The 26339-nt window shown below is 42.5% G+C and overlaps 1 protein-coding gene across 1 annotated transcript in view; it reads right to left on the reverse strand.

Annotated features, from left to right (window-relative positions):
- The window catches only part of Ccdc192 (coiled-coil domain containing 192), a 195934-nt gene that overhangs the window by 111854 nt on the left and 57741 nt on the right, over window positions 1-26339 (reverse strand). The window contains exons 4-5 of the mRNA XM_021661825.2: window positions 25369-25500; window positions 21140-21196 (exon numbers count right to left, since the gene is read on the reverse strand). Of these exons, the coding sequence (XP_021517500.2) occupies window positions 21140-21196; window positions 25369-25500 (189 nt within the window). The remainder of the gene's footprint in view (window positions 1-21139; window positions 21197-25368; window positions 25501-26339) is intronic.

Here is a 26339-nt window from a genome sequence, read left to right on the forward strand (position 1 = left end):
CAATCTGAATTCACTTCCCAAAACACACAAAAGGTTGAAGTAGAAAATTGACTCCATGTTCTCTGACCTCCAGACATATTCCTGGATACCAGTACTCAGAGCACACTCCATGCATACACAGGTATATGATAATAAGTATTAAGGATAAACTAAAAAAAAAAAATGATGTGTTTTGTAGGTCTTCTGTCCACTTCGATAATCTCCCAGGTGAGGGAAGTTCTGGTAGGTCTCTGCTAGCTAAGCTATTCCTAAACAAAGCAAGGTAGGTGTGTGGTTCACATCAATACTGTACCCGGGAGACAGAAGCAGGACGACTGCCACGGACGGAAGGCTATCTCCCAACACACAGTGAGGCATCAGATCTCAGGACAATGATATCAATGATACGGTTTCTGCTTCGGTCCATGAGTTCTTGTGATAAGTTCCCTGTGGTAGACTGTGACCTGGATGTATAAGCCAAATAAAACTTTCCTCCCACATTGTTTTCTGTTGGTGTGTTTTATCACCGTAACAGAAATGGAACCAGAGCGCCATGGTTTCTCTCCTGCATAGACACGATAGAGGTTAACTGATAAGTTAGGAATGATAAGTTTAACCACGGTGCCAGGAGAAAACGATTTATGACAGTGCATGGCAATAAAAAAAAAATAAGTGAATGGTGTCCCTCCCTTTCTTGAATATTTGTTTTGCTATTTTCATCTCTTTTTGTGTGCGTGTGTATGATGAGATGAATGGAAACATGACCTATCTGTTCAGAGGAAGTGAAGGGGAGAATGTGACGTAGCATCGTGAGTCTACGTAGATGTACCGGACCCCAGCAGTGTGGTACTGCCACAGTCTGATCATGGAGATGATCCGGCATCTGTATGTGGCATACGTAGTGTGACTATCCAGGGGAGGAGCAAGTGTGAGTTTATCCCAGTGCTCAGAACAGCACATGCTTTAAAGGTTATGAATGTTTTGTTTTGTTTTTTTCCCCTGACAATTTCCACTTAATAATTTCAGGCCATGGTTGATACTGGGTATCTGAAACCTTGAAAGGGAGCTGCAAATAACGGGTGAACCGATACATTTAATACATTTTAACGTTATAGACACTGCAGGGGAACCATCAGGGGGCTTGGCTCTCAAGCTAGCTTTTACTAGGGTATTAAACACTTGCCAAGATAGAAGCTTCTTTTATTTCAGATCTTTTAACTCGGATGGTTGTAGCGCCCACCCGGATCCAACATAAAGAGCACGTACTATGGCACGACTGACTCTAGCACGTCAGATGAAGGCAGTCTGCAACTCAAGCCCGGCTGCAGAAATGACTCAGACTGTTCACCCTGCCTGAGGAGCGCCTGCATCACGTGGAGATGTGATTGTGAAGATAGCAATAGGCCAGGAGCAGGACCTGCTGACGACGAGGTGGTGGCTACCCACCTGCCAAGGTTCTTCCAGGCTGAGAGAGAACTAGCCGTCTGCTTCCCCATGAAGACAGTCAGCCAGTGTTCACGCACTTCCCGGCTCTCACCTAGCTTGAGTCTTCCGCAGCCCACAGTAGCTAGCTACTACGTTTGGGGACAGTGGAGGATTTTTAAGTGGGATCAGACACTTCTAGAAAAGTGGGTCACAATTTGATATGAGAAGTCACGTTTAAAATACGTCATAAGATACTATCGATAACTCATATCAACATCTAAGATTCTCACAGAAAAAGCCAGCCTGCTAGACTTTCTTCTCCTGTGAACCGTAATGCAGGGGATCAGGTTATTTCTTCAACTGAAAAAAAAAACAAGATGTTATGGCAGGAAGAGCCAACATGGTCTACCCAATGACCATGTTGGTAGGCAGGTTAGTACAGGGATTCAGAATAGAGGTGAACCTTCGCTAGAGGAAGGGGCTGTGAAGTAAATACCCAACAGCCTTGTCATCTATGTGATGACTGTAACTGGCTTCCTCAGAACTCCCTTGAAGTGACAGGTCATCAAAGTGACAGTATTGGAGCTTCCTGCCATGACATCTTGTTTTTGTTTGTTCCTCACTTGAAGAAAAATCCCAATATCCTACCTTATGGTTCACAGTAGAAGAAAGTCTAGCGGGGGCCACTTGTGTTTTTCCTCTTTTACGTGGATCTGTAGTATTCGCCTTTACACCGAGTGTACAGTCCAACAATCTTTAACATCGTCACAGAGTTAGCTACTATTCATATCGCAGAGTTCCTGAACATTTCGTCAGCGTCACATCTCATCCTCCCACACAGACCGAGGCACAATGTTTCTCCCCCAGTTTGCTTATATTCTGGCCATTTATATGGATGCAGTCACAAGCATACAAACTTCTGAGTCTGGCTTATTTTGCTTAAAGCAGCAGCAGCAGCAGCAGCAGCAGCAACAGCAGCAGCAGCGTGTGGTGTGTGTGCACATGTGCATGTGTGAACGCACACTCATGTATGTATGTCGGCACTCTCGCACATGAACCAGGGGATGACGTCAGGTAGCTTTCTTTTATCTCTCTCCATGGTAATTTTTGAGACTTGGAGCTCACCATTCTGGCTATGCTGGAAGGGCAACAAGCCCCAGGGGATCCTCCTGTGACACACACACAATGAACCCTTGAGTTATTAGTGTGGGCTGCCGTGCCCAACTTTTTCGTGAATGCTGGGATCTGAAGTCTGGTCTTGATGCCTGCAAAGCAAGTATTTTACCCACTAAGCCAACTCCTGAGCCCACAGGATGGTGTTTCTTTTAGTGTTCATCTGTGTGATCCATGCGATGGCAAGAACAGATCTGTTCTTCCTGAAGAGATGGCCTCACCATGTTGCTCAGGCTAGTCCCAACCAAAGCCTTGAGCACAACCAGCCCTGCTGAGCAGCCAATTTGATGTCTTGAAAGTATTTGCCAGCCGATTATCTTTGGAAACTTTCTCTAAGCTTCGAAGGACCCCGCCCTTATGAGACAAAACCTTCTCAAGACAGCACCTGCCACCCTCTTGTTCCTCAGAGAGCACCTGCAGGCCCAGTCTGCACCAGTCAGCACACGAGCCATGACTGAGACCAGACACCTGATGTGCCCACAGGAGGAACACCTGACTGGGGAACAAAGCATCTAGTGGAGGCTTCCAGGGCCTGAAGCAGAGGTTCCAGTTGAAACTGGAAGGCAGAGGGAGGCTCTGGTGAGAAACGCCCATTGTGATTTGACTCCAGCTCCCAGCTTGTTTCTGGCATTAGTCACATGCTTCCAGAAGAGTCTGGGAGTTGCCTGTGACCGTCACTAACACAGACTTTGCTTATATAGATGAGCTATATTTCTGAAAATGGGACCATGACCAATCTCAGAAGCCTATCGATGGCTCACTGTTGAGTGTAAAAGTGGTTTAATTGTGTAAATCAGCTTTAGTGCCCTCTCCCATCTCTGTCTTTGTTTGTAGTAAAATCCCAATGCCAGTAGGTCAGTTTGGCAAGTTTTCTCTACAGTTTGGATCATAAAGTGTAAAATCTTTCACTAATGCAATGTGGACCACTTGTGAGATTTAATGCTAGGGATAAACTATTTCCTCATATTGTGATACATTAATTTCTCTCTTAGAGTTTATTACTTTTATTTGCGTTACTGTGTGTGTGCGCACCTGTGCGAGTTTATATACATGTACGTGCAGAGGCCCACAGATCTCCCTGGAACTGGAATGACAGAGCGGTGTAAGCCCTGCCTGATGTGAGTGCTGGGAACTGGACCTGGGTCTCCTGCTGGAACAGGAGGGTCTCCTGCTGGAACAGGAGGCTCTCCTGACTGCTGCCTTCTAATGTGCTCTTTCCGGCTCACCAACTCTGAATCATTTCTCTGTCACTTCCACCTGGCTGTCAGTTAGTTATATTTCTTGACCTCCTGCCCGCTCCACTCCACAGCTTTTCTCAAACACAGCTGCAGCTTTACAGTGGCTCTAATTGTTTCATATGTGAACTGGAAATGGATGGAAAAGTGTTAGAGACAAAAATGTGTCTGTCACCATGGGAGGTAGGGCACGCCTATAATCCAATCATTCGAGGAAGCAGAGGCAGGTGGATCTCTGTGAGTTTGAGCCAGCCTGGTCTACAAAGTGAGTCCAGGACAGCTAGGACTACACACAGAGAGACCTTGTCTCAAAAAAAAAAAAAAAAAGTCTCTCATTTTTGTTTTGTGTGAGTTTTGGTGTCTATGTGTATTTGTCATAGGCACATCATACACCTGTGGAAATGTAAAAGAGCACACGTGCACAGGCCAGAGGATGTTTTCTATAACTTTCTGCCTCACTTTTTTTTTATAGCAGAGTCTCTTACAAAAAAAGCTCAGCCTTTCATCTAGTTAGGATCATCAGTGAATGCTTGAGGCCTGCCTGCCTCTACTCCCAATCCCTACCCACCATGCCGGGATTATAGGCACATGCAGCCATGCTAGACTTTTTGTGTGGGTCCTGGGGATTTGAACTGGGGTCCTCATGCTTTCAGAGAGAGCACTCTTACTCAGTGAGCTGCCTCCCCAGCTCTGGCATCCTGTGTGTTTAAAAGGAAGACTGAACCAGCATGCATTCAACCACTGATTTAGGTACCGGTTGCTCTATTTCATTCTTCCCCACTTAATGGATATTTTTAGGTTCAAGTGATCAGTCTGGATGTTCTCATACGAAAAAAGGTTCTGTGATGCCAGGGGTAAATTCATACAGAAAATAGGTATTGTACTATATCTCTTATATTTATGGTTGTGAGCCCGATCTTGTACTGCTGAGCCGTCCCATTATCTTCTAACTACCCTACTCTATCATCAATGAGCACTGTACAGATCCAGCCTCAAGATACCAGAGATGGGGCACTGCAATTACTTGATCTCAAGCTAAGTCTAACAGGAGAGAGGCAATGATTTACCTTATGCTCTGTTGTTCTATTTTTTTTTTTCTGGTTTAATTTTAGTTTATCCTGATACATGCCAATCCACAGAAAACAGCGTAGTTGTCACTTCTTTGCCTCTAATGTATACTAAGAAATGATTTGTACAGGTGGTTCCAATGCGCAGAGCAGGTGTGCATGCCACACACATGGCTGGGCCTATGGTTTCATGTTGAGAAATGGAGCCTGGAGTCTTACTGCTAGGCATTCTGCAAGGCTAAACCTGGGCACTGTTTGCAGGGAGAGCTCCTGCTGTTACACTGATTCCCAAGGGATGCAAAGAGCCACATTTTAAGGTCATCAATTTCCCACAGCACAGTCTTGCAAAGGAAACTAAGACATCTTAAGAAGAAAATAATTGTTCTTCTTAAAGAAAACTCTGAGAATGATTATTAGTCATCAACAATTTTGAGACAACAAAGGTGAATGAGCCAGATGTGGGAGCTGAGGAGGTCACAGTTTCACTGATTCAAAGTCCTGTAGTTGTCTGCTTGAGCTGGTGGGGAAGGGACTGATTTGTGGGGAGGCTGTCTTGAACCCTAAATTTGCATCCTAAAGTGCATGTCTGAAAGGCAAACTCCACTCCCCAGGCAGCACGGTTCTTAGGAATGTGAGAACTCCTCCAAAATATCACTGAGTCTCCAACCAGCAAACTTAGAACATCAGCAGGACATAAAGATTACTCGTTCATAAGCATTTATCCCGCAGGTTCAGGCTGAAATCTGAGAATTCCAGCTGACCAGTGTAATATGAATTCGCAACAAGAACTTTACTAGAACACAGTAAACCTTCAAGGGTTACTGTGGCAGAGCTCTTAATTACTTCTGAGCTTTATCTCTGGGGATAGGTATATTCCAAGCCTGGAAGAGTGTTGAGGGGGAATCGTCCCCATGGGCTTCAACTGGACATAACTTGTTTTTGGTGCCTAACTGTAAACATCTAGCTGTGTTCTCATTAGTGAATTCAGAAAGATGAATAATGCTCCTATTCTCATCTCTGTTCTCTCTGCTGAACTCGTGGCCTGACTGTTCGAATTGTTCCTGCACCCACTCCCATCTTCATGTGCCCTGCATTCCGCCTGCCGCCTGCCGAAGCCTCTTTTGATCAGACCGGCCGCCTCCCTGCTCCTCCTCATAACCCTTCCTCTTAAATGGTTCTCCAAGAGGACAGACAATAACAGTTCACAGCCAAAGCTCCCTGCACCCACTAAGCCTGAAGCATGAGAGACTGTCTTGTTAAGATCAGCAGAAATGGCTTAAGCATGAATAATTAATAACCATTTCTTTTGAACATTCCTTTTGCCTTTTCCTGGAATTCTGTGATTTGCTTTGTGTCCTTTCCAGGAGAAGTTCAAGTCCCCCTTAGTTCCTCCTGCACTGTTGCCATTCCTACTTAAATGGAGAATGGAAAAAATATGGAGATTCTATGTGAGTTTTCTTTTAGTCTGACGATGACTCATGTCTAAGCCACTTGTCAATTCTTTGACCTGCTTACCCTCATTTGAAAAATCACATTGTTTCAGACAAGTCAGTCTAACACAATTTACTTATATGGTTGCTAGTTTTTGTTATAGATTCCAAGCTCACAGCAAATGATTTATTTAGAAAGGTTCAAGAGAACCCTCCCAGCCCCCTGCTTCTGCCCTCCAGTCCTGCAGAGAGTTTTTACATCAGGTTCTATGACACACTAAAAAGAGGAAAGAGATTGGACAAAAGATAGACCTATTTATATTAAAAACACTAAAAATAATAAACATTTCTGCTTAAGTAGTTACTAAATTAATATTTAAAATTAGAAGCAGGTTTCTGTTTTGCCTGGCAAAATATTGAGGGGTTGATATCCTTCTATGATTTGTAGGTATTAAAATTTACTTTTGAACGATGAATCCCCAACCATTCTAAGGTCTCTTGGATGGAGAACATAGGTACATTGACTTTGAAATTGCTGTCTGAGAATTTGAGAATGGGAGTTCTTTAAGTACTGAAAATAGGAGGCTAGAGAGTAACCTCAGAAGCATTACATGGAAGAGTGGTACATCTGGCCTCCCTCACACTGTACTGGCATCCACCTGAACCACATTCAGATGTCTCCAGACAGGAATATCTCACGGCCGAGATTAAAGAAACGTTGGCAAAGTCATCTACAATTATTTAGCATGAAACGCAGGGAACCTAAGTCATGAATGTTCCCAGTTGGGACAGTTGTTCACGGGGATCAAGGAAGAATTTGAGAGAAATGGGCTGGATGACATTCTCCAGGGGGCTGAGAAAGCACTGGCTGGGAAGGCAAAGCAGCAAGGACTGGAGTGTCCAGAACAGCCCCTGAGCGTCAAAGGCGATCTTTCCCAGTTCCGTACTTCCTCAGCAGTAGTTTTCCATTCCCCATGGCACTGGCAAGTGCCTAACACAATCAGCGATTCTCGCTCAAGTGAAGGTGAGCAGAAGCGCCCAGCGAATTCCTCTGTGCCTGCTCTGGCAGGCGGAGAGCTGCCTCCTACACTATCCCCTCATGCATACAAAGAATGAGTAATTGCTTGGGCTCAACACAGGGACGTGATTTATTTCGAAAACAGTGAAGTGATTAAGAGTTAAACTCCATGTAATAGAATCTGATACTGAAAAGTAAATGCTTATGAAGTGCTAGGTAATGGCGGAGTGCATGTGAAGTGAGTGACGAAGAGGGCTGGGTATCAGAGCAGAACCGGGGCCAGGAGCTACAAGTGTTGGCTGTGTCCCAAGCAGGTGGCCCTGTAATCCCTTCACCCCTCTCATGTCACTTAATCCCACTAAAGTGCGTTCCAGCATGAAGATGTTCACAAAGCTGAGAGGTCACGAAGACTCCATTAAAGCTAACCGCTCACTGAGCAAATTAGGAAATATTTACTGGCTATGCTCACAGTTGTCATTGGTTGGTTGTTGCTGTTTTGTTTGTTTGCTTTCAGTACATCTTTATGTAAGCTTTATACCTATTGTGCAGATTCTGATCCAGAATTCTGTGAAACGAGTTATCTGACCATCAGGCCACATCGATGAATGATATATATTCAACACTCCCAACTTTGCAGTGAGGAAATGAAGCCTCTGGGAAAGCAAGGTGCCCTCTGAAAGACTGAAAGGCTGGTAAACCCAAGAGCTGGCCTTTAGACTCTAGCAGTTTGTTTAGGATGCTTGGAGGGGAAAATGTTTTATCAGATGAGATTGATGGTTTAATGTTTAAGTAGCTCGGCGTGGTGAGATAGCTCAGCTTGGAAGCACTGGCTGCACCACCTTGATGGTCTGAGTTTGAGTCCCAGAACCCACATAAAGGAGGAAGAAAGAAAGTGTCAAAATGTTGTCCTCCACCTTCTGCATCATGACATGCGCACACCCACACAAACAGCATGCACATGCAGAGACAGGAATAATTTTAGAGAGTTTTGAGTTAACTATGATGGGCCTAAGACTACTTGAAGTGTGTGGACAGCGCAAGAGAAAGTTTCAGGAGAGACAGGAGCGGATTACACTCTCATCTCTTCCCTCCACACTTGGCCAGTGACTGTTAGGGCATCACGGCTATTGGTATTAACTAACAGCACTAAGTCTTTCTCCTATGGAATCTGCCTCCTCCTAGCCCAGGGATAATAGACCCGTCCCTGGAGATGATCAATGTCTAAACGACTAAGGATTTGTCCATTCCAGTTCTAGCTTAAGCTAACAGTTCAGATCGCAACGTGCTTGTTACTTCATATCACATTTGGCAACAGGCTAATTTACAAACCCTGCGTTTCTACTCAGCGATCTGAGCTTGTTAGAGTTATCGCTAAGCATGTGAGAAACCTCTGAGGCTTCAAGGTAAGCGTAACCTGAAAACATCACCTGCAAATGAAGAACTGCAACTACTTCAAGAGAGAATACCCCACCCCAAGTCCCATCAAGTAAACGAGTTTCAGGTTGCTGCTGGACTTTTGACTGTCTGCAAGCTTTTGTTGGGATGGCTGAGTCTCGATACAAAAGCCCCAAGAACCCTTAGTGCAGAATGGACAGAAGCTGAGCTGTGAGAAGAAAAAGGACTTAGACAGCTTAAAGGGTTCAAGTACAACAGAGAATTAGGTACTAACAGCTCTTAAAACACACACTTTCTCTGTACACAGGACATTTGGCTGTAAGAACTAATTAGAACATTTGTCTGGAAAGATCAGACATAGTGCTATGCCCAGGACAGAAGTACTCCCAAACTTTCTGATAGAATTTGCCACTCAACAAGAACAAAAGCCACAAGTCTTCAGATGGGTTTTCGGGAAGGTTCATGGAGCACAAAGCCATGACAGACACAACTGACTCAGTGGCTTCAAATCTGGGATAGTAAAATTCCTGTGCAAGAGAGAGAACATCCTCCTAACTAAACCAGCAAGACTCTGCTTTCTGCTAATAGTGACCCACTGGCTGGAGCCAAATGTAATCTTGTCTTAAACATGAAAAAAGAGGGCTGGAGAGGTAGCTCAGTTGGTAAAGTGCCTGCCACACAAGTATGACGACCTGAGTGTAATCCCCAGCACCCATGCAAAAGAGCTGAATGCGGTGGTGCATGCCAGTTATCTTAGTACTAGGGAGGCAGAAGCAAAGGACCCCTGGGGCTTGCTGGCCAGCCAGTTAGGCTAGCTCTGTCAGTGAGCCTCAGGTCCAGTTAGAGACCTTGTCTCTAAAACAAGTAACAAGAAAGACACCTGAAATCAAGCTCTTGACTTCATCTGTGCACCTGCACACATTGCAGATACACAGGAGCACACACACACACGCAGAACAGGCATTGGACTTTCTTGTCCCTTGAATATCAAAATGTGAGATGTTTAGAGGTATATTGTATAGTCTCATGCATAGATCTTGATTGCCTTGTATTTGTTACATAAATTTCTGCCTTAATTTTTACTTGGTTTAACAATAAGAATAAATTTGTATGCACTTTGTTCTGGAGTCAAACTGTGATGAACTATAAATTCTAGGTCAGAGAATGACCTATGTGCTGATGGGACAGTCCCTCACTGACAGGCATGACATTACCTTCTTCCTGCTCCACTGCCAGATTGTCTTTCCCAGCATGCCTTGCAGTCACCGTGCCTTCCGACTGAGTCCTAACCACAGGGATGTAAGCAGAGGTGAGTGGCGACACCTCCAGGAATGTCTAAACAGAGATTAGATCTGACTGTCTGGAACAGGGATGACCTCCAAAGTGACTTTGGATCCTCCAAGTTGAAGGAGAATCCTTCAGTCTACGACTCAGTGGTGATATCTGCACATCGATGCAAACACCTACAGCAGACCAATCTGAGTGAACAAGAGAAAAGCTTCTATTGCTCTCAGCTGCTGAATTTCTGGGGTCCCTTAGTTATGATAGCTACCATCATCGCAACTCACAGATTAGTGCCTGAAAAGAGCAGGATGGAACACACCGACTCCCCTAGCTGCAGTCACCGCATATTCTCTTGGCAAAGAGCATCTTTCAAAGAACAGCAGCACCACCAAAGCACATGCCTCCTGGATTTAAAACATGGGATACAGCTGCCGTCTACTTCACCTGTATGTAGGCTTTGCTTACCACACACACAGTTGTATTTTCTTTGAGTTAGTTGCCAAGGCTTATAAATGAGGAGGCTTCACACAGAGAGCTGGATTTTCATCTCCTGAAAAATTGGATGACCTGGCTGCCTGGCTTTATTCTCTCTCTCTCTCTCTCTCTCTCTCTCTCTCTCTCTCTCTCTCTCTCTCTCTCTGTGTGTGTGTGTGTGTGTGTGTGTGTGTGTGTGTGTGTATGTGTGTGTGTAAGTCAGGCGCCTTTCAACAAACATGACTTTTTCTGGCTGCCTTCCATCTTGTACATTATTTGCCACAGGAAAACTTGCCCGCTGAATTATCACAAATGGCTGTGGATTAAAATGTACACAAAGTAGCTACACTATAATTACAAGGAAGAAAGAACTTTGTTCACATGTCGAGAGCTTGCCTTCGTCTCTTGGAAATTGCAGAAGAGGCCATCCAAAATCCATTACTATTACTAACGCTGATGGTCTGACACTGTTCATCCATTTATTTTTTTTTTCCTAACATGCCTCACACTATTGTCCATATGATAGCCCACATAAATCTTATGTCAGAATTCTTTATTAGAAAATAAACAATAATATCTTCTCCTACCCAATAAGGTAAGGATTGCTTGTGGAACCATTTTCTTTGTTGTAACTTTGGCTATGAGAAATATATGATCCCTATTTTTGTTACAACTATACTATGTGATAAGCCATGACTCACCCACACATATTCTACTTTTCTTTGATGTTGCTATTTAATTTAATACATGGTTTCAATTATTATTATTTATAAACTTTTAAAGAATAGCTATTTCACACATGCTTTTATGAGTCATCTCAAATCTTTTGTGAAATTAGAGCATAAATAAGTTAATAAAGTTAAAACATTGTAGTTAATATTTAATAACTATAAAATTATATCAAGAGAGAAGAAGAAGCTGAATACTCATAAAGTACCAGGCTATGTCAGATTAAATACAAATATTTATTTCTTTCCTTTTGAAGATGGGATAGAACAGTAAATATTTTTAGTCTTTCCTAGATAATTTACTATGAACTGGAAAGGCTTGTTTACTTATGATTGCTGGTTTGAAGGTCACATTAAATGTCAAATATGATTATAGCTATGTCCCAGAACCTTCAGAACCTTCAGCCAGCAGTGTAGAATAAAGGCTAAAGGAGAGACTCATGGGTTCTGCAGCAGAAGGAAACAGCTCCTTCTGAAGAGACAGGAGAGTCGAGGAGAGGCTCACTCTGAACCCAGGAGTAATCCTTGGTGAACTCTGAACTCTCAAACATTGGAAGTCCTTTGGCAGGGGGAGAGTGTCAGGAGATGTTATATGGAGTGACAGCTCAGATTCCATTCCTTTCCAAGCTCTTAGGGGTTTTTGGCAACACCACCAACTGGAAAACCTCAGCTATTACCCAATTTTCAAATTCTTCAAGTATAGTGAAGTCAAACCGTGGACTGACCACATAATGGTTAAAATGGGTGGCAAAATTATGCTGCAGTGTGGACAACCCAGCCAAGGAAAGCCAGGTGCCAAGAGAGGGATAATGACAATACAACCAACTCATGCAGCCTTATTTCCGAGATTTATCTTAGGTGCAAACTTTTAGTATTGTGTGGTTCTGCCCATAAATAGCTGCTGAGGAATTTTCTATTTAGGTTAAATGTATATAACTCTTTAAGAATAGCCTAAAAATACTCTACTAAAAAGGAATTTTATCATTTCTCACTGGCTCCAGGTAAGACACTGTTTAAGAGAGATCTGCCCAGTTCTCTCAGATTGATTAATTCTACCATGGGATGTGAAGAGTATATAAAGTGAAGAGTAAATAACGTGCAGCAATTTATTTTCATAGGCATCATGCATGCTTTTGTATAAAAGCAGCAAGATTCTGAATTGAAGTGAGACCAATCTTAGAAATAGGTACCTAAGGCTGAGAAGAGCTATAGTGGAGGCTTTGTGATCCTAGCCTCCCCAACTCTCACTTTCCTTACCTGGTGTGGGAGGAAGGCCTCCCAGGACTGTTGTGAGAAAGGCATGACATAATGTAGGTTGCAGCGCTAGGAAAACTGTACTGTTAGTGACTCCAAAGTATTAATTACTGTCACATGACAGTGGAATTAGTCATGACAAGCTTCAGGAATGTGATAATGTTTCTAGAGCAGGCAGAAGTGTGGGACACAGAGGAGGGGCAGGAAGATCGTGCCTTTTTTGGTTTTCTCCAGCACAAGTATGCGCCTTTGTGCTGAGCTGTGCTGTGATCCTGGTGCTATGTTAGCAGTTGGGCCTGGAGATGATTCCCAGTGGTAGGAGGATCAGTGATGTGAGGCTCAGGGACAGTGATGGGCAAAATGGAGAAATCTGGCTGATCACAGAAGGGACTCCTTGGATCAGGAAAACCAGCATCAGAACCATCTGCAGGACTTTCATACACTGTTGGGTTTCCACCCCAAAACTTCTGGGTCAGGATATGTAATGGGGGCTTCAAAATATGCATTTCAAACAACTCCCAAAGTGCGGCTAATACTTCTGAATGGGACTACATTTTGAAAATCATTGAGCTAATGTAAGCGACATGATTTTCTGTTACAGCTGATTTATTCTGACTCTGACCGAATCAAACAAAGTGAGATTGTGCTTGGGGGAGTCAGGGAAGTTTCTGGAGGCTCTTAAAATCAAGAGGAACCTGATTATAGAAAGGTCTAAGAACAGCTCGGTGGATAGGCTAACTGCAAGGTAGAAGCTAATAGAACACTTTGAATGACAGGTTTCCCAAGGCTGTCTGCAGTGAGAAAGACTCAACTGTAAAGAGAATCTGGGTATTATTGGGGAGAGTGTGTTCATGGATGTTTAAGAGGAAAACAAAACAAAGCAAATCCCAAGAGAGTGTCCAATAGAGGGAAAGATGGATGAGCAGAGGGACTAGAGTTTTAGGGCAGGAAGAAATTACACATGAATTAAACCGGAACTTTTGCAGAGCTTTCATTTAGAAAGTTTTAAAAACAAACAAACAAACAAACAAACAAAACCCTTTTCTTCAGAGAAGGAAGCAAACTCTTAGGGAAAACTTGCAGGAGTGCCAAGGGTGGACCTGCCCTTGTGCCAGGTCCCGCACCTTCCTCTGCTGAGTCCGTGAGCATCCTGTGAAACTGTGGCTCATGAGGTCCTGGTTTTAACACTCAGTCTCCCACCTTACAGACTGAAGAAGGCCACAGTGGTTCATTTGAAGGATGTCTTCATTGGGATAGTTTTAACTTTTGGTCTTAGTCTGAAGTATTTCAGACGCACGCGATGCTATAAAGAACAGCAACACTTGAATGCTTACCACCCAATTACCCAGATGTCCACTTTGAAAGAGATACATTGAAGATTAACAGAACTTTGAGTCCTCATTGGGTCTTATGGATAGCTAGACACCAAGAGACAAGATGGCCACTGGGATGAGGGAACAGTGCAATGGCAGACCTGTTGACTATTATACACTTTAAAGTCTAATGCTGGATTAGGCAGGATTAGGCAGACAGACAAAATACTATATATCCAAAGACTAAAGCTCAACAAGAAATGGATCCAACTGCTTGGAAGACATTCATTTTAATTTTTTTTTTCTTAAAATGCCTAGTCTTAATTCAAGTCCTTATAACTTGAACAATTATCTTCAAGTGACTATAAACATTCACTTCAGGTATTTGTTTTAGCTTGTGTAGGTCTAAGCAGTTAAGTAACCATGGGACAGAGAGTGAAAAATAATTGGTCAGGGCAGCTTAGTTCTGTGGGTGGCCCATTCTGGGTTCTCATGTGTGCACTGAGGAAAAAAAATCTTTAAAAAACATTTAAAAATATAAGCTGTTTCTGGACAAAGTAAAGTTGGTGGGATGAGATTTTAATCTTAAAAACATTAGCAAGTGGAAATGTTAAGGCTGGTATCACTTTCTACTTCACAGGTATCAGTTTAAATATTAAATAATAATATAATTCACCTACTGGGTTCTTTATGGCTGAGATGAATAGGCCCAGACACACACTGTTGTTGCTGCTTTTAAGACTGCTCCGTTAGGTCTGTTTCTTCACCTGAGGTAGGAGGTTGCCGTAACTCTGGGGTGTTGTTTGTTTTAGTTTTGATTTTAATTTCCACTTCCACTTCCAGACATTATCATCTTTTCTCCTTTACATGTTGTGGTGGTATGAATGAGGAATGTCCCCCAAGGTCCTGGGCATTTGAATACTTGCTCTCCAGATGCTGGTACTGTTTCAATAGATTCAGGAGAGTCTTGCTGAAGGCATTTCACTGGGGGCAGATTTTGACAGCTTAAAAAAGACTCCTGCGTTATCTAGTTTTTCTTTGTTTGTTTGTTTTTCCCTGAAGTTTTCACTTGCAGTTGAAGATGTGAAAGCTCAGCCTCTGACCACTGCTGCTCACTGGCTCTGCGGTTGCCATGTCTCTGTTCTACCGCCACAGCCTCTTATTCCTCTGGAATTAGAAGCCAAATAATCTCTTCTATAAGTTTCCTTGCTGGTGGCATTTTATCACACAATAAAAAAGCAGCCAATACATGCTGTACCCTGACAGTATCAGCCTCAGACTGTATTGATGCCTTATGTAATTGTCATATTTAAGGAATGTAATTTTTCCACATTTTCCCAAGAAGCATAAAGTATGTGTCTGTAAATGTCAAAGTAAATTTCACTTTAGTTTGGCTCTATCATTTCTTGCTTTATTGATTTTTAAATTGGAGTACAAAGAAGATGATGGATTTCATTATGACATTTTCACACAGATATGTCACTGTGCTTGCTCATTCTCTTTTTCCCCTTCTGGCTGATGCTCTTCTTTCTCCCTGAAGTAGAACCCTTACTATTTCACTTCACACATTTACTTATCCATGCATGAGAGAATGCATATAATGGTTTGTTTTTCTTCCCATATGACTCCTCTAGTTTTCTTCCCTTCCCCTTAAGTTGTTTATTAAAATATCTACAAGGCACTGAAGAGACACTGTGGAAGACACAAAGGTAGACCAGTGCTCTGCTCTCCAAGAAACCAGGCATTGAGAAAAGGCTGACCACACAAGGTGTTCCATCATGAGATGACAGTACCATTAAGGAATAAAAAGGAAAAAAAAAAAAGAAATGTGAAAATACCAACAAAAGAGAGATACTTCTGGTTAAGAGGAAACGCCCTACATAAAAGTATTTTGATCAAAACTGAGAAAAAAATATGCAAACTGAATGGAACAGACAGGCATTCTGTGTACAAAGGAATCATAAGCAACATCTCTAGAGGCAAAACCTTTGGCACACTTAGGGGGAGTCACAGGTATGGAGCAGAGATGAGCTAGGAAAGGGGCTAACAGGCTACACAGAGTCTGAAGGATGCTTTCAGTGGTAGTTCCCTTGAACTACCACTTGATATGCAAGCAGATACATGATATGCAATTGTCTGGCTGCCTGTTGTCCAAGCCCTGCCCTTGCTGACTCTCTCCAAGTGCCTCCTAGTCTCATTTGGCATCTGACGATGCAGTAGATGGAGATCTCGGAATTCACTAAGGATGTGTCTGGGTTCAGAATGAGACTTTTCTTCTGCTTCCCCTATTCCAGACATTTCTGCCCCTCCTGACACATCGTGCAGGAGCTCCCTCCTTGGGTCATCACCAATGGATCTTTCTTTTTATCTTCTTTTCTATTCCATGAGTTGAACTCCTCAAGTTCTGGGACATGGGTTTATTCATACCCAGTTCCAAGCCCAGGGTTGGATACACAGGTAAGGGAGACAATGTGCCATAGCTTCCCTGAGTGGGACGGGTAGGCACTCCTGTGTCAGCACAGTAGACACGGGCACGCGTTCTTGCTACCATCCTAAATGCCTCGGAGTCTAATGGGGGCAGATGTGGAAACAGCATAAAAATAGAAAGAGATGCAGAGTACATTGAGCTATGTTGAGCTAAATAAGCAGGAGGCATTTGGGCCTTAGGTTTAGGAGAATGTGTTGACTGTTTCAGCCAAGCACAATGACTAACTGGCCAGATCATGCATAAATAGGGGAAATACATTATTTTCCCAAAACACCAACAGAGCAGATGCCTAACTGACCAGCCGGGTGATTTCCATGCTCGTTCTGTAACTGGTCTCTGAAGCACCCATGATTACTATCGTTTCACTTACTTTTCTCACTGCTGTGACAAAATACTTTTTCAACAGCAACTTGAAGAAGGAAATGCTTTTTTTTTTCTTTGTTTGTGTTTAAAGAATAGATGCAGTCTATAGTGGTTGGAAAAGCTCACCTTTTACACACAGGAAGCAGAGAGTGGAACAGGAAGTAACTCGGGTAATAGATCCACCCCAAGTGACTCACTTCCTCCAGTGAGGTTCTACCTCCTACAGGATCCATGACCTTCCAAAACACTACCACCAGCTGCGGACAAAATGTTCAAATACAGAAGCCTTCTGCAGGTATTTCACACTCAAACCACAGCACAGGCTGATAGTAGAACTCTCTGGAACTCATGGCTCTGAGCCCTGCTCAACCCATGAATTGTTCCTTGCTCAAATTAAATTGTTCAATTTAATGTATCTAAAATGTGTATTTTAAAAAGATTTCATGATGTTTGTTTGTTTTATGTGTATGACTTTTTTGCTTGCATGTCTGTGTATCACATGCCTCCAGTGCCCTGGGAAGCAAGAAAAGGGCATGGGGAATTGAACCCTGGTCCTCTGAAAAACTGGCCAGTGCTCTTAACCACTGAGTGCTCTTAACCATCCCTCTCATCCCTCAACTGTTTTAATAGTAAGCGCTATTTGGATGAGTCCAGGGAAGATATTCTGGTCAAGAGAATGGCATGAGTGGTGACAGAACATCACATGCTACTGTAAATAGAAGGAAAAATGGAGGCTTCATTTAGTCGTAGGATCAGTCAGAGACTGAGAATAATAAAGGAGAGGAGATGAGAGAAAGAAGGATAGGACCAGATGAGGGACTATGTTTGCAAGCACCATCCAGGATGGTCTTTGGGAAACCGGAAAACCATTAGGTGGTTCTCTTAGGGTTACGATTGCTGTAGTGAAACACCGTGACCAAAAGCAAGCTGGGAAAGAAAGGGTTTATCTGGCTTACATTTCCATATTGCTGCTCGTCATCAAAGGAAGTCAGAAGAAGAACTCAAAATGGGGCAGGGACCAGGAGGCAGGAGCTGATGCAGAGGCTATGGAAGGATGCTGTTTACCGGCTTGCTCCTTACCACTTGCTCAGCCTGCTTTCTTCTAGAACCCAGGACCACAAGACCAGGGAATGGCACCACCCACAATGAGCTGGGCCCTCCCACATCACTGATCGAGAAAGCCCTCCAGGCTTGCCAACAGTTTCATTTTATGGAGGCATTTTCTTAATCGAGGCCCCCTCCTCTCAGATGACTTTAGCTTGTGTCACGTTGACATACAACTGGGCAGCACAGAGGTCAATATTCACAAGTGTACATTGAGGAAGTTGCAGTACAATAGTACAATAAGTTCACTCTTTAATGGGACTCTTTAATACCTAGAGAGGCTAAGATATACAACACCAAAAAAAAAACCAACAACTCTTCTAATCTCTCCTTAGTAATTCTTTTTTAATCATCTGAATCCTAAGACATCTCAAGATCTTTTGACTTTTTTCTGCTAGAACAACCTTCATTCTATCTAAAAGTTTTGTCAGCAAAACTTGGTTTCTTAAAACTTTTTATCTTTTCTAGTGGGTGATATTCTCACTTCCAGTGTCTCTGTTTCATTTAGTTTAGTTTTCTGTCCCCAGTTTAAATCTGCTCCTCATCCTTCCCTTCCCTGTTCTTTTAGTTTTCTATTCCTTTCCTCAGTCTCCCCACCCATTCCTACACTAGGGCTTAGCCCTCATGCTTCAGGCATGCTAAGCAAGCACTCTGAATTCTGCATGCAGCCCTCACTGAAAGCATTTATACATAGATTTTCATACTTTTTCTATTCTGCCGGCTAAACCCTGTGCAGCTAAAACAAATAGGCCACTTTGTGATGATAATAGAAGGCTCTGCATTTTCAATGTTACGTATTTGGGAGCGTTTACAATAACTAAACTGCACAATGGTCAGAAAAAGTAGAAAAGCAAAAAAGGTAGGTGTGGAAGTGAGGTAACCTGTAGATCTAGGCCCAGGAACCTACAGCTCAAGATATGAGTAAAGAAGATTAGGATTTCAAGACTGCTTTTTAGCTGGACTCTAGAATAATCTAATACATTAGTCACCACGGATGGGAACTATAAGAGTTATATTCAAGACACAGAACAAAAAGGGTAAATTTGATTTGCTGGTCTTAAGAGAGCAGTGTGATAGTAGGTCTTATTTAGGAAGCTTTAATTTGAGCTTAGATGCCACCAGGCTCTGGATCTATGTGCTCTAAAACAGTACTTATGGATAAACACTTCCGGAGATTGGCTATACATGGGTAATTTCTAAAAGAAATAAATCTAATTTGTTTTCACACCCCCCCCCCATCACCACTAATACCACTCACTTTTTTTTTTCTGGATAGGGAGTAGAACCTTACTGAAATTTTTCTCTAAGAAATACACATTAAAATCACTTAAGGTTTAAAATTATGGGATGATTAAGATAAAAAAAGAACTTGAAGGAGGTGGTGGTGCTTGTTTATCCACAGAGAAGTGTGAGTTGAAGCAATGAAAAGGGATAACTCACTTCCAGGGCATGAAAAAAAAACACAGGGCTTTTGGAAGTAGAGCTTTAAATAACCCTTGACACCTGAGAGAGAGAGAGAGAGAGAGAGAGAGAGAGAGACAGACAGACAGACAGAGAGAGAGAGAGACAGAGAGAGAGGGAAAGGGAGAGAGAGAGTTAGAAAGATACTCAGTTGTGATGGCAAAATCATGAATTTCCAAGTGTGAAAAGTAATCTATCCTTTTAAAGATTCAGTCTTTTAATCTGAGAAATATCACCCAGCTTGTTAGGTTATCTTGGTATTTGAAACTGATACTATAGAAAGACACATGAGCAACTCAATAAACACTATTATTAATAATTTTCAGTTAAACTTCCTTGATGAGTTAAAGAAAAGCCTTGATGAATATAAACTAGTATATAGAAACCTAGATGTTTGACAATTACTTTAGAAAATTCTAGAAACTCTATACAAAAAAAAAAAAAAAAGCAATCCTAGCTCAAACAAGCCTGGGATAATAACAGTGCAGTCAAGGCAGAAACTATAGAATTAGGACACAGAAGTAGATACCACAGAAATGTCTCCAAGGCACCATGACCTGTAACTTTTAAAAACAGCCTGTCATTAAGAGACACTGGAAGATAGCATCAGAAGCTCGGGAAGTGCATCTGCTTCCCTCCATGCCTGAAGATGTAGGTAACATATGAAGTATTGGAACTTTCCTGCAACTACAGACATCAGCTGGCATCCGCAGGGCAGGGCAGGGCAGTGGAGAACCACCTGCAGCAGAATGCCAAGCTCCTGTGGCATGCTTCTGCTAGAACAGGTCACAATGCCACAAACGCAGGCAACAAACCATTTTCAGAATTGGTCAAATGAATATACAAAGTCAGAAAAAGAGTGGGCCTGGGGATTAAAAGCTCTGTCCTGACAGATAAGTATTTTTGTTTTGTTTTGTTTTGTTTTCCTTCAGCACTAAGAGATGGGCCAATTAAAAAGATTTCTCCAGGCAAGTCCACTTCACACAGTCGATTTAGGTGGTCACTAGAATGTATTTATAGTCTTTTCTGCTTGCATTCTGAGCTGGTCTGAGGAACTTGTTGCTACTGAGAGTGGCCGTTTTGACATGGCTGGCCAGTATCTTTTATCAAGGCTACCGCATGCAGTCAAGATGGAGATGACTAGAAGGATGACAATCAGGCCTCTGAAGACACACTTAAGGTGTTGGGGTCATTCAAATTCTCAAGAGTATCAGGGTGACTGATATACAAGGACACTAACAGACAAGGGTGTCCTCTCTGTTGGTACTCATTAGTTCTTTGCACAGACATGGGTTAAAGCGCAAATGAATTTGCCCCGGGAATTCATGAGGTCTTCATTAAAGATGTTATGGGAGCAAATGTGCATTCATGAATTCTGAATTATGGCCACTTTCCCAAATATCACAAAGCTAGAGCAAACGAGTACACATAAAGTGTGCTGCTCAAGACTGACTCAAAGATTGGAAGCATTGGTATCAGTCATGTGACCTAAGCGCCCAGAAAACAGCATTTCTGGGCAGCTTACCAGTGGAGACTTCCAGGGACCTTTTGCACAAACTGAAGTTTCAGGATCTCTGCTTGAGACCTATGCTCTATGTGTCAATAACCACTAATTGCCCCTTCAGTCTCTTCACTGACTTCCTGGGATCCTTTCCTGTGTTTAGTACTCTTCCGACGAGCCAATTTATCCCGTTTAGCCTGTTTATACCATCTGACTGTATATAAGAGCACACATGATTTTCATTTTCAGCATCTTGCAGGAATGTAAACTTTATGTATGGAGAAGAAGTAAAAAAATACTGATTTTTAATTTGATGGGTTGTGTGTGTATGTGTGTGCAATGGATAACCTCATTTGGTTTCTGACAAATTTCTGTTCATTTTCAGGATTACAGTGATATGACTCATGGGATTGAAAAAAGAAGTAGAAGAAGAAAAAAAAAACTTACATTGGCTGTAAGTTTCTCCTGGGAATCTTTTACTTCAGCTTGCAGCTGCTTGATGCACTGGAGAGAGAAGGGTTAAGAGTACACGTGAGTAACTCTTCGTAGTGAAAGATGGAATAGGTGAATGTGCCTGTTCTCAGGCTACTGACTGGAAGCATTATCATCTCAGCTAGATGTTTCAGAAATCTGTACTAAAGAGGTCATTTCTCCATTTCTCTTTCTCTTCTATTCTAGGAGAGAGCCTGAGGGCAAAGAACAAAATGTGTTAACTGCTGGGAAATGGTTGGGGAAAATTGATAGCTTGCAGCTTGCAGAGATGAGGTTAAAGTGCACAAGTGTGTGTGTGTGTGTGTGTGTGTGTGTCTGTGTGTATACACATGTACACACATATGCAGTTTTACAAGAAATGTATCTATAGGCATACACAAAGTCTTTGGACTGAACAAGAGGCACACTTAAATGATGATATATTCGTAAGTTTTCAGGAATCCATTGTTTTATAAATTAAAAATAGTTGAATAGTTTGTGTCAACTTGACATAAACTAGAGTTATCTGAAGGGAGGAAACTTCAATTGAGAAAATGCCTCCGTAAGAACCTTCTGTAGGACACTTTCTTTTTTTAATTAAATTTTAATTTTTTATATTAATTAGTTTATTTGTTTTGTATCCCAGCTGTAGCCCCCTCCCTCATTCCCTTCCAATCCCACTCTCCCTTCCTCATCTCCTCCCATGCCCCTCTCCAAGTCCACTGATAGGGGAGGTCCTCTTCCCCTTCCATCTGACCCTAGCCTATCAGATCTCATCAGGACTGGCTGCATTGTCTTCCTCTGTGGCCTGGTAAGGCTGTTCCCCATCAGGGAGAGGTGATCAAAGAGCCAGCCACTGAGATCATGTCAGAGACAGTCCCTATTTCCCTTACTAGGGTCCCCACTTGGAGACTGAGCTGCCATGGGCTGCATCTGAGCAGGGGTTCTAGGTTATCTCCATGCAAGGTCCTTGGTTGGAGTATCAGTCTCAGAAAAGACCGCTGGGCCTAGATTTCTTGGTTCTGTTGCTCTCCTTGTAGAGCTCCTGTCCCCTCCAGGTCTTTCTATCTCCCCCTTCCTTCATAGGATTCCCTGAACTCTGCTCAAAGCTTGGTTATGAATCTCTGCATTTGCTTTGATATACTGCTGGTTGGAGTCTTTCAGAGGCCCTCTGTGTTAAGCTCCTGTCCTGTTCCGTGTTTTCTCCTTCTTCCAATACCTATCCTATTTGTCTTTCTGAATGAGGATTGATCATCTTACCCAGGGTCCTCCTTCTTGCTTAGCTTCTTTAGGTATACAGATTTTATTATGCTTATCCTATATTATATGTCTAATATCCACTTGTAAGTGAGTATATACTGTGTGTGTCTTTCTGCTTCTGGGATACCTCACTCAGGATGATCTTTTCTAGATCCCACCATTTGCCTGCAAATTTCATAATTTCCTTGTTTTTAGTTGCTGAGCTGCTCCATTGTGTAAATGTACCACAATGACCTCAGCATTAAACTAGACACAGAAAACCTGTTAGAAGAAAAAGTGGGGAAGAGCCTAGAACTCACTGGCACAGGAAACAACTTCCTGAACAGAACACCAACAGCACAGGCTCTAAGATAAACAATCAATAAATGGGACCTCATGAAACTGAAAAGCTTCTGTAAAGCAAAGGACACTGGCATCAGAACAAAATTACAGTCTATAGACTGGGAAAGGATCTTCACCAACCCTATATCTGACAGAGAGAGCTAATATCCAGAATCTATAAAGAACTCAAGAAATTAAAAAGCAACAAATCAAGTAATCCAATTAAAAAATGGAGTACAGGCCAAATCAAAAGATGCTCAAGTACACAACAAGGACATTTGCTCAACTATGTTTGTAGCAGCTTTGTTCGTAATAGCCAGAATCTGGAAACAACCTCAACGGACAAATGGATGTAGAAATTGTGGTACATTTAGGACACTCTCTTAATTCGTGATTGATGGGGGGAGGGGGCAGCCTGTTAGATATGATGCCATCCCTGGGTGGGAGGTCCTGGCTTCTTTAAGAAGCAGGCTGAGCCCAGGGGCCATGCAGGGGGTCCAACTAAGAACCATGCATGGAGAGGACCTAGATCCCCTGTTTAAAGGAAGCTCACTTTCCAAGTGGGTTCCGTAGTAAAGGGTACGGGGCTGTCTCTAAAATTTGTTTTTAAGAACTGATGTCAGAAACTCCCTTGAGTGTTAAAATGGTTGAAATCCTGCATTGAGGATTTTAAATCAACATGCTATCCGAGGAGGACCTCCCACTATTTGCCTGCAAATTTCATGATTTCCTTGTTTTTAATTGCTAAGTAGTATTCCATTATGTAAATATACCATAATTTCTGTATCCATTCTTCTGTTGAGAGACGTCTGGGTTGTTTTCAGGTTCTGGTTATTATGAATAAAGCTGCTATGAACAAGGTTGAACAAATGTCCTTGTTGTGTACTTAAGCATATTTTGGATATATGCCTAGACTCCTTGCATGGCCCCCTGGGCCCAGATATTTTGGCTCTGTCATTTTCCTTGTAGAGTTCCTGTTCCCTCCAGGTCTTTCTATCTCCCTCTTCTTCCATGGGGATTCAGGCACTCTGCCCAGGGTTTGGCTGTGAGTCTCACTATCTCCTTCAATACTCTGGTGGGTAGAGTCTTCCAGTGGCCAGCAATTTGATCACCTCCCCCTGGAGGTTACAGCCTTGCCAGGCCACAGAGGAAGATGATACAGCCAGTCTTGATGAGATCTGATTAGCTAGGGTCAGATAGAAGGAGAGGAGGTCCTCCCCTTTCAGGGGACTAGGGAAAGGGCATAGGGTGAGAAGAGAGAGGTTGGGTGGGACTGGGAGGAGACAAGGGAGAGGGCTGCAATGGGGATGTAAAGTGAATAAATTGAAATAAATAAACATATAAATAAAATTAAATAAAAAAAAAAGAAGCAGGCTGAGCAAGCCATGGGGAGCAACTGGTCAACAGCACCCCTCTGTGACCTCTGCTTCAGCTCTGGACTCCAGGATCCTGCCCTATTAGAGTTCCTGTCCCGACTTCCTGCAATGAGGAGCAGTGCTCTGACAGTGCAAGCCAAATAAACCCTTTCCTCCCCTACTTGCTCTTGCTTCTCTGGTTTTTGGTGTTTTGTCATAGAAGTAGTAAACTCTAACTAAGACAACATGTCATATTTTATGATCTATTGTTTTATTATACAGAAATGAGTCCTTCATCAGGTCCAGACTTGAAAACTAATATATATATATATATATATATATATATATATATATATATATAACATTATGTACAAAGTAAGTAGAGCATGTAGCAGTAAATATTGCCCAAAACACTACATTAATAAAAAGGCTTAAAATGTAACTAAAATGTTTAACCTGCTAGTGTTCATCACAAAATAAAGTTACCTTTACCAAATGTAAATGTTGTATTCACTCCCATTATCTCAAATATGAGCTTTTTTTTTCAATGCTAAGGCTTGAATCCAGGTCCTTGTACATTCTAAGAAAATCTCTATTGCCACCAGAGATTTTTAGGTTAAAAGCTTGGGCTCTGCCATTCCCAATAAACTAGGCCCAGGCCCCTGTCCCAATATACCAATTAAGAGAAAGAATGGTAAGAACAGAAGAGAAAGGAGATACTTTTTTCACAGCCACATTGGGGAGAGGAAAAACTATAATGGTACAGTGACCCCGCCTCCAGCCCAATCTTTGGCATACTGACACAGAACTAGCAGGCAAGAAGTCTGCACAGGGAAGTCCTCCAGGTCAAGGTGTGATCTGCCCAGCACTGGCCCATCATTTCCTCAGCTGGGTCTGTCCTGTGTATGCTCTATGACCTTAAGTTAATCTTAAAATGCAGCCTCACCGCTGTGGACATTGGCCCTCAACTGGACCGGCTGAATTTTTCTCTCCCAGGTTTTGACCTTTGGGACGGTAGAGTTAGACAATGACGTATCTCTATGCCTTCAGCCAAAGAGACAGACATAGAATGAAGGCAGAGGTGTCTATTTCCCCTTCTGCTTTTAGCTACCCCTGGGCCTAAGAGTCAACACTTTTAGCAAAAACAGCTCCTACAGTACCCGTTTCATTACAACTGAAGGCCCAGCCCATTCATGGGGAACTTTCAACCCAGTAAGTAATGGCTTACAGACTTACCACAAGCAAGCAGGTGACCTTTCCTCTACGTACCTTGTCTTTCTCAAGAACCATGTTTTCATATGACTCTCCACCAACACTCATCTGGCTCACATCCTCTAGTCTTTTTTCCAGCAAGGAAACTCTCTCAACCAGTTCTGATTTTGTTTCTTCGGAGGCTGTAAGCTAAAGATATGTTTTCGTAAGGACACTGAATTCATTGGTACTTTTTAAAAGGCTTCTTTTAAAGGCTCGAGTTAGTGAGAAAAGTGTTTTGGTTTGAAAGCTTGACTAAAGGCACATTCAGAGCGACACATTTCTATACTGTTTGTACAGAAATGTTTTTGAGAAAGGGTATGATTTCTAATTGGAATAATATCAAAATTATGTCATGTATTTATAAAAAAATAGCTCTACTTAGGAATGAATTGTCTTCTGCTAATGTCCCTTGACTCTTTCTGTAAAGAGCTTCTGCAACATTCTCTGCAAATGAGCAATGATCAGAGAAAGAAGGAAATACTGTTGATTACATTGTTTCTAACATGGGCAACAGAGATAAGAAAACACAGCCACAGTACGGGAGCCATTTCCCTTTGCCAGGGTCTCAGCACTCATCTCAGTTGTGTCCTGAGGTTCCACTGTGCCACTGCTGCCCCTGAAATCCAGCTTATGAACACACATGACTCTTGAAACTTAATTCTTGGGGGTCTACAGCTCTCCACAAAGTGTGGGGGTTCTCACTTGCTTAAACAAGAGCAGCAATGTTGGAGGAGGAGGGGAATGTTGGAAGTGAAATGTTTCAAGTTAAAGTCTCATGAAAGCCAGATCTAGGCAAAGCACAGCCAAATACCCTGTTGTGTTTCTTCTACTGTTCAGGTCCCTCTTGTGGGCATGTTGCAGTGGTTCTAGTTCCACAGAGAGCTCCCTGGCTGGCTCTTCTTTTCTCTCAGACAGCTCATTATGCTCTGACTCTGAAGTGCATCAGTGCTTATTTGTTTGTTTGTTTATTTATTTATCTATCTATT

Source organism: Meriones unguiculatus, chromosome 2, assembly GCF_030254825.1.
Source record: "Meriones unguiculatus strain TT.TT164.6M chromosome 2, Bangor_MerUng_6.1, whole genome shotgun sequence".
NCBI classification, from domain to species: domain Eukaryota; kingdom Metazoa; phylum Chordata; class Mammalia; order Rodentia; family Muridae; genus Meriones; species Meriones unguiculatus.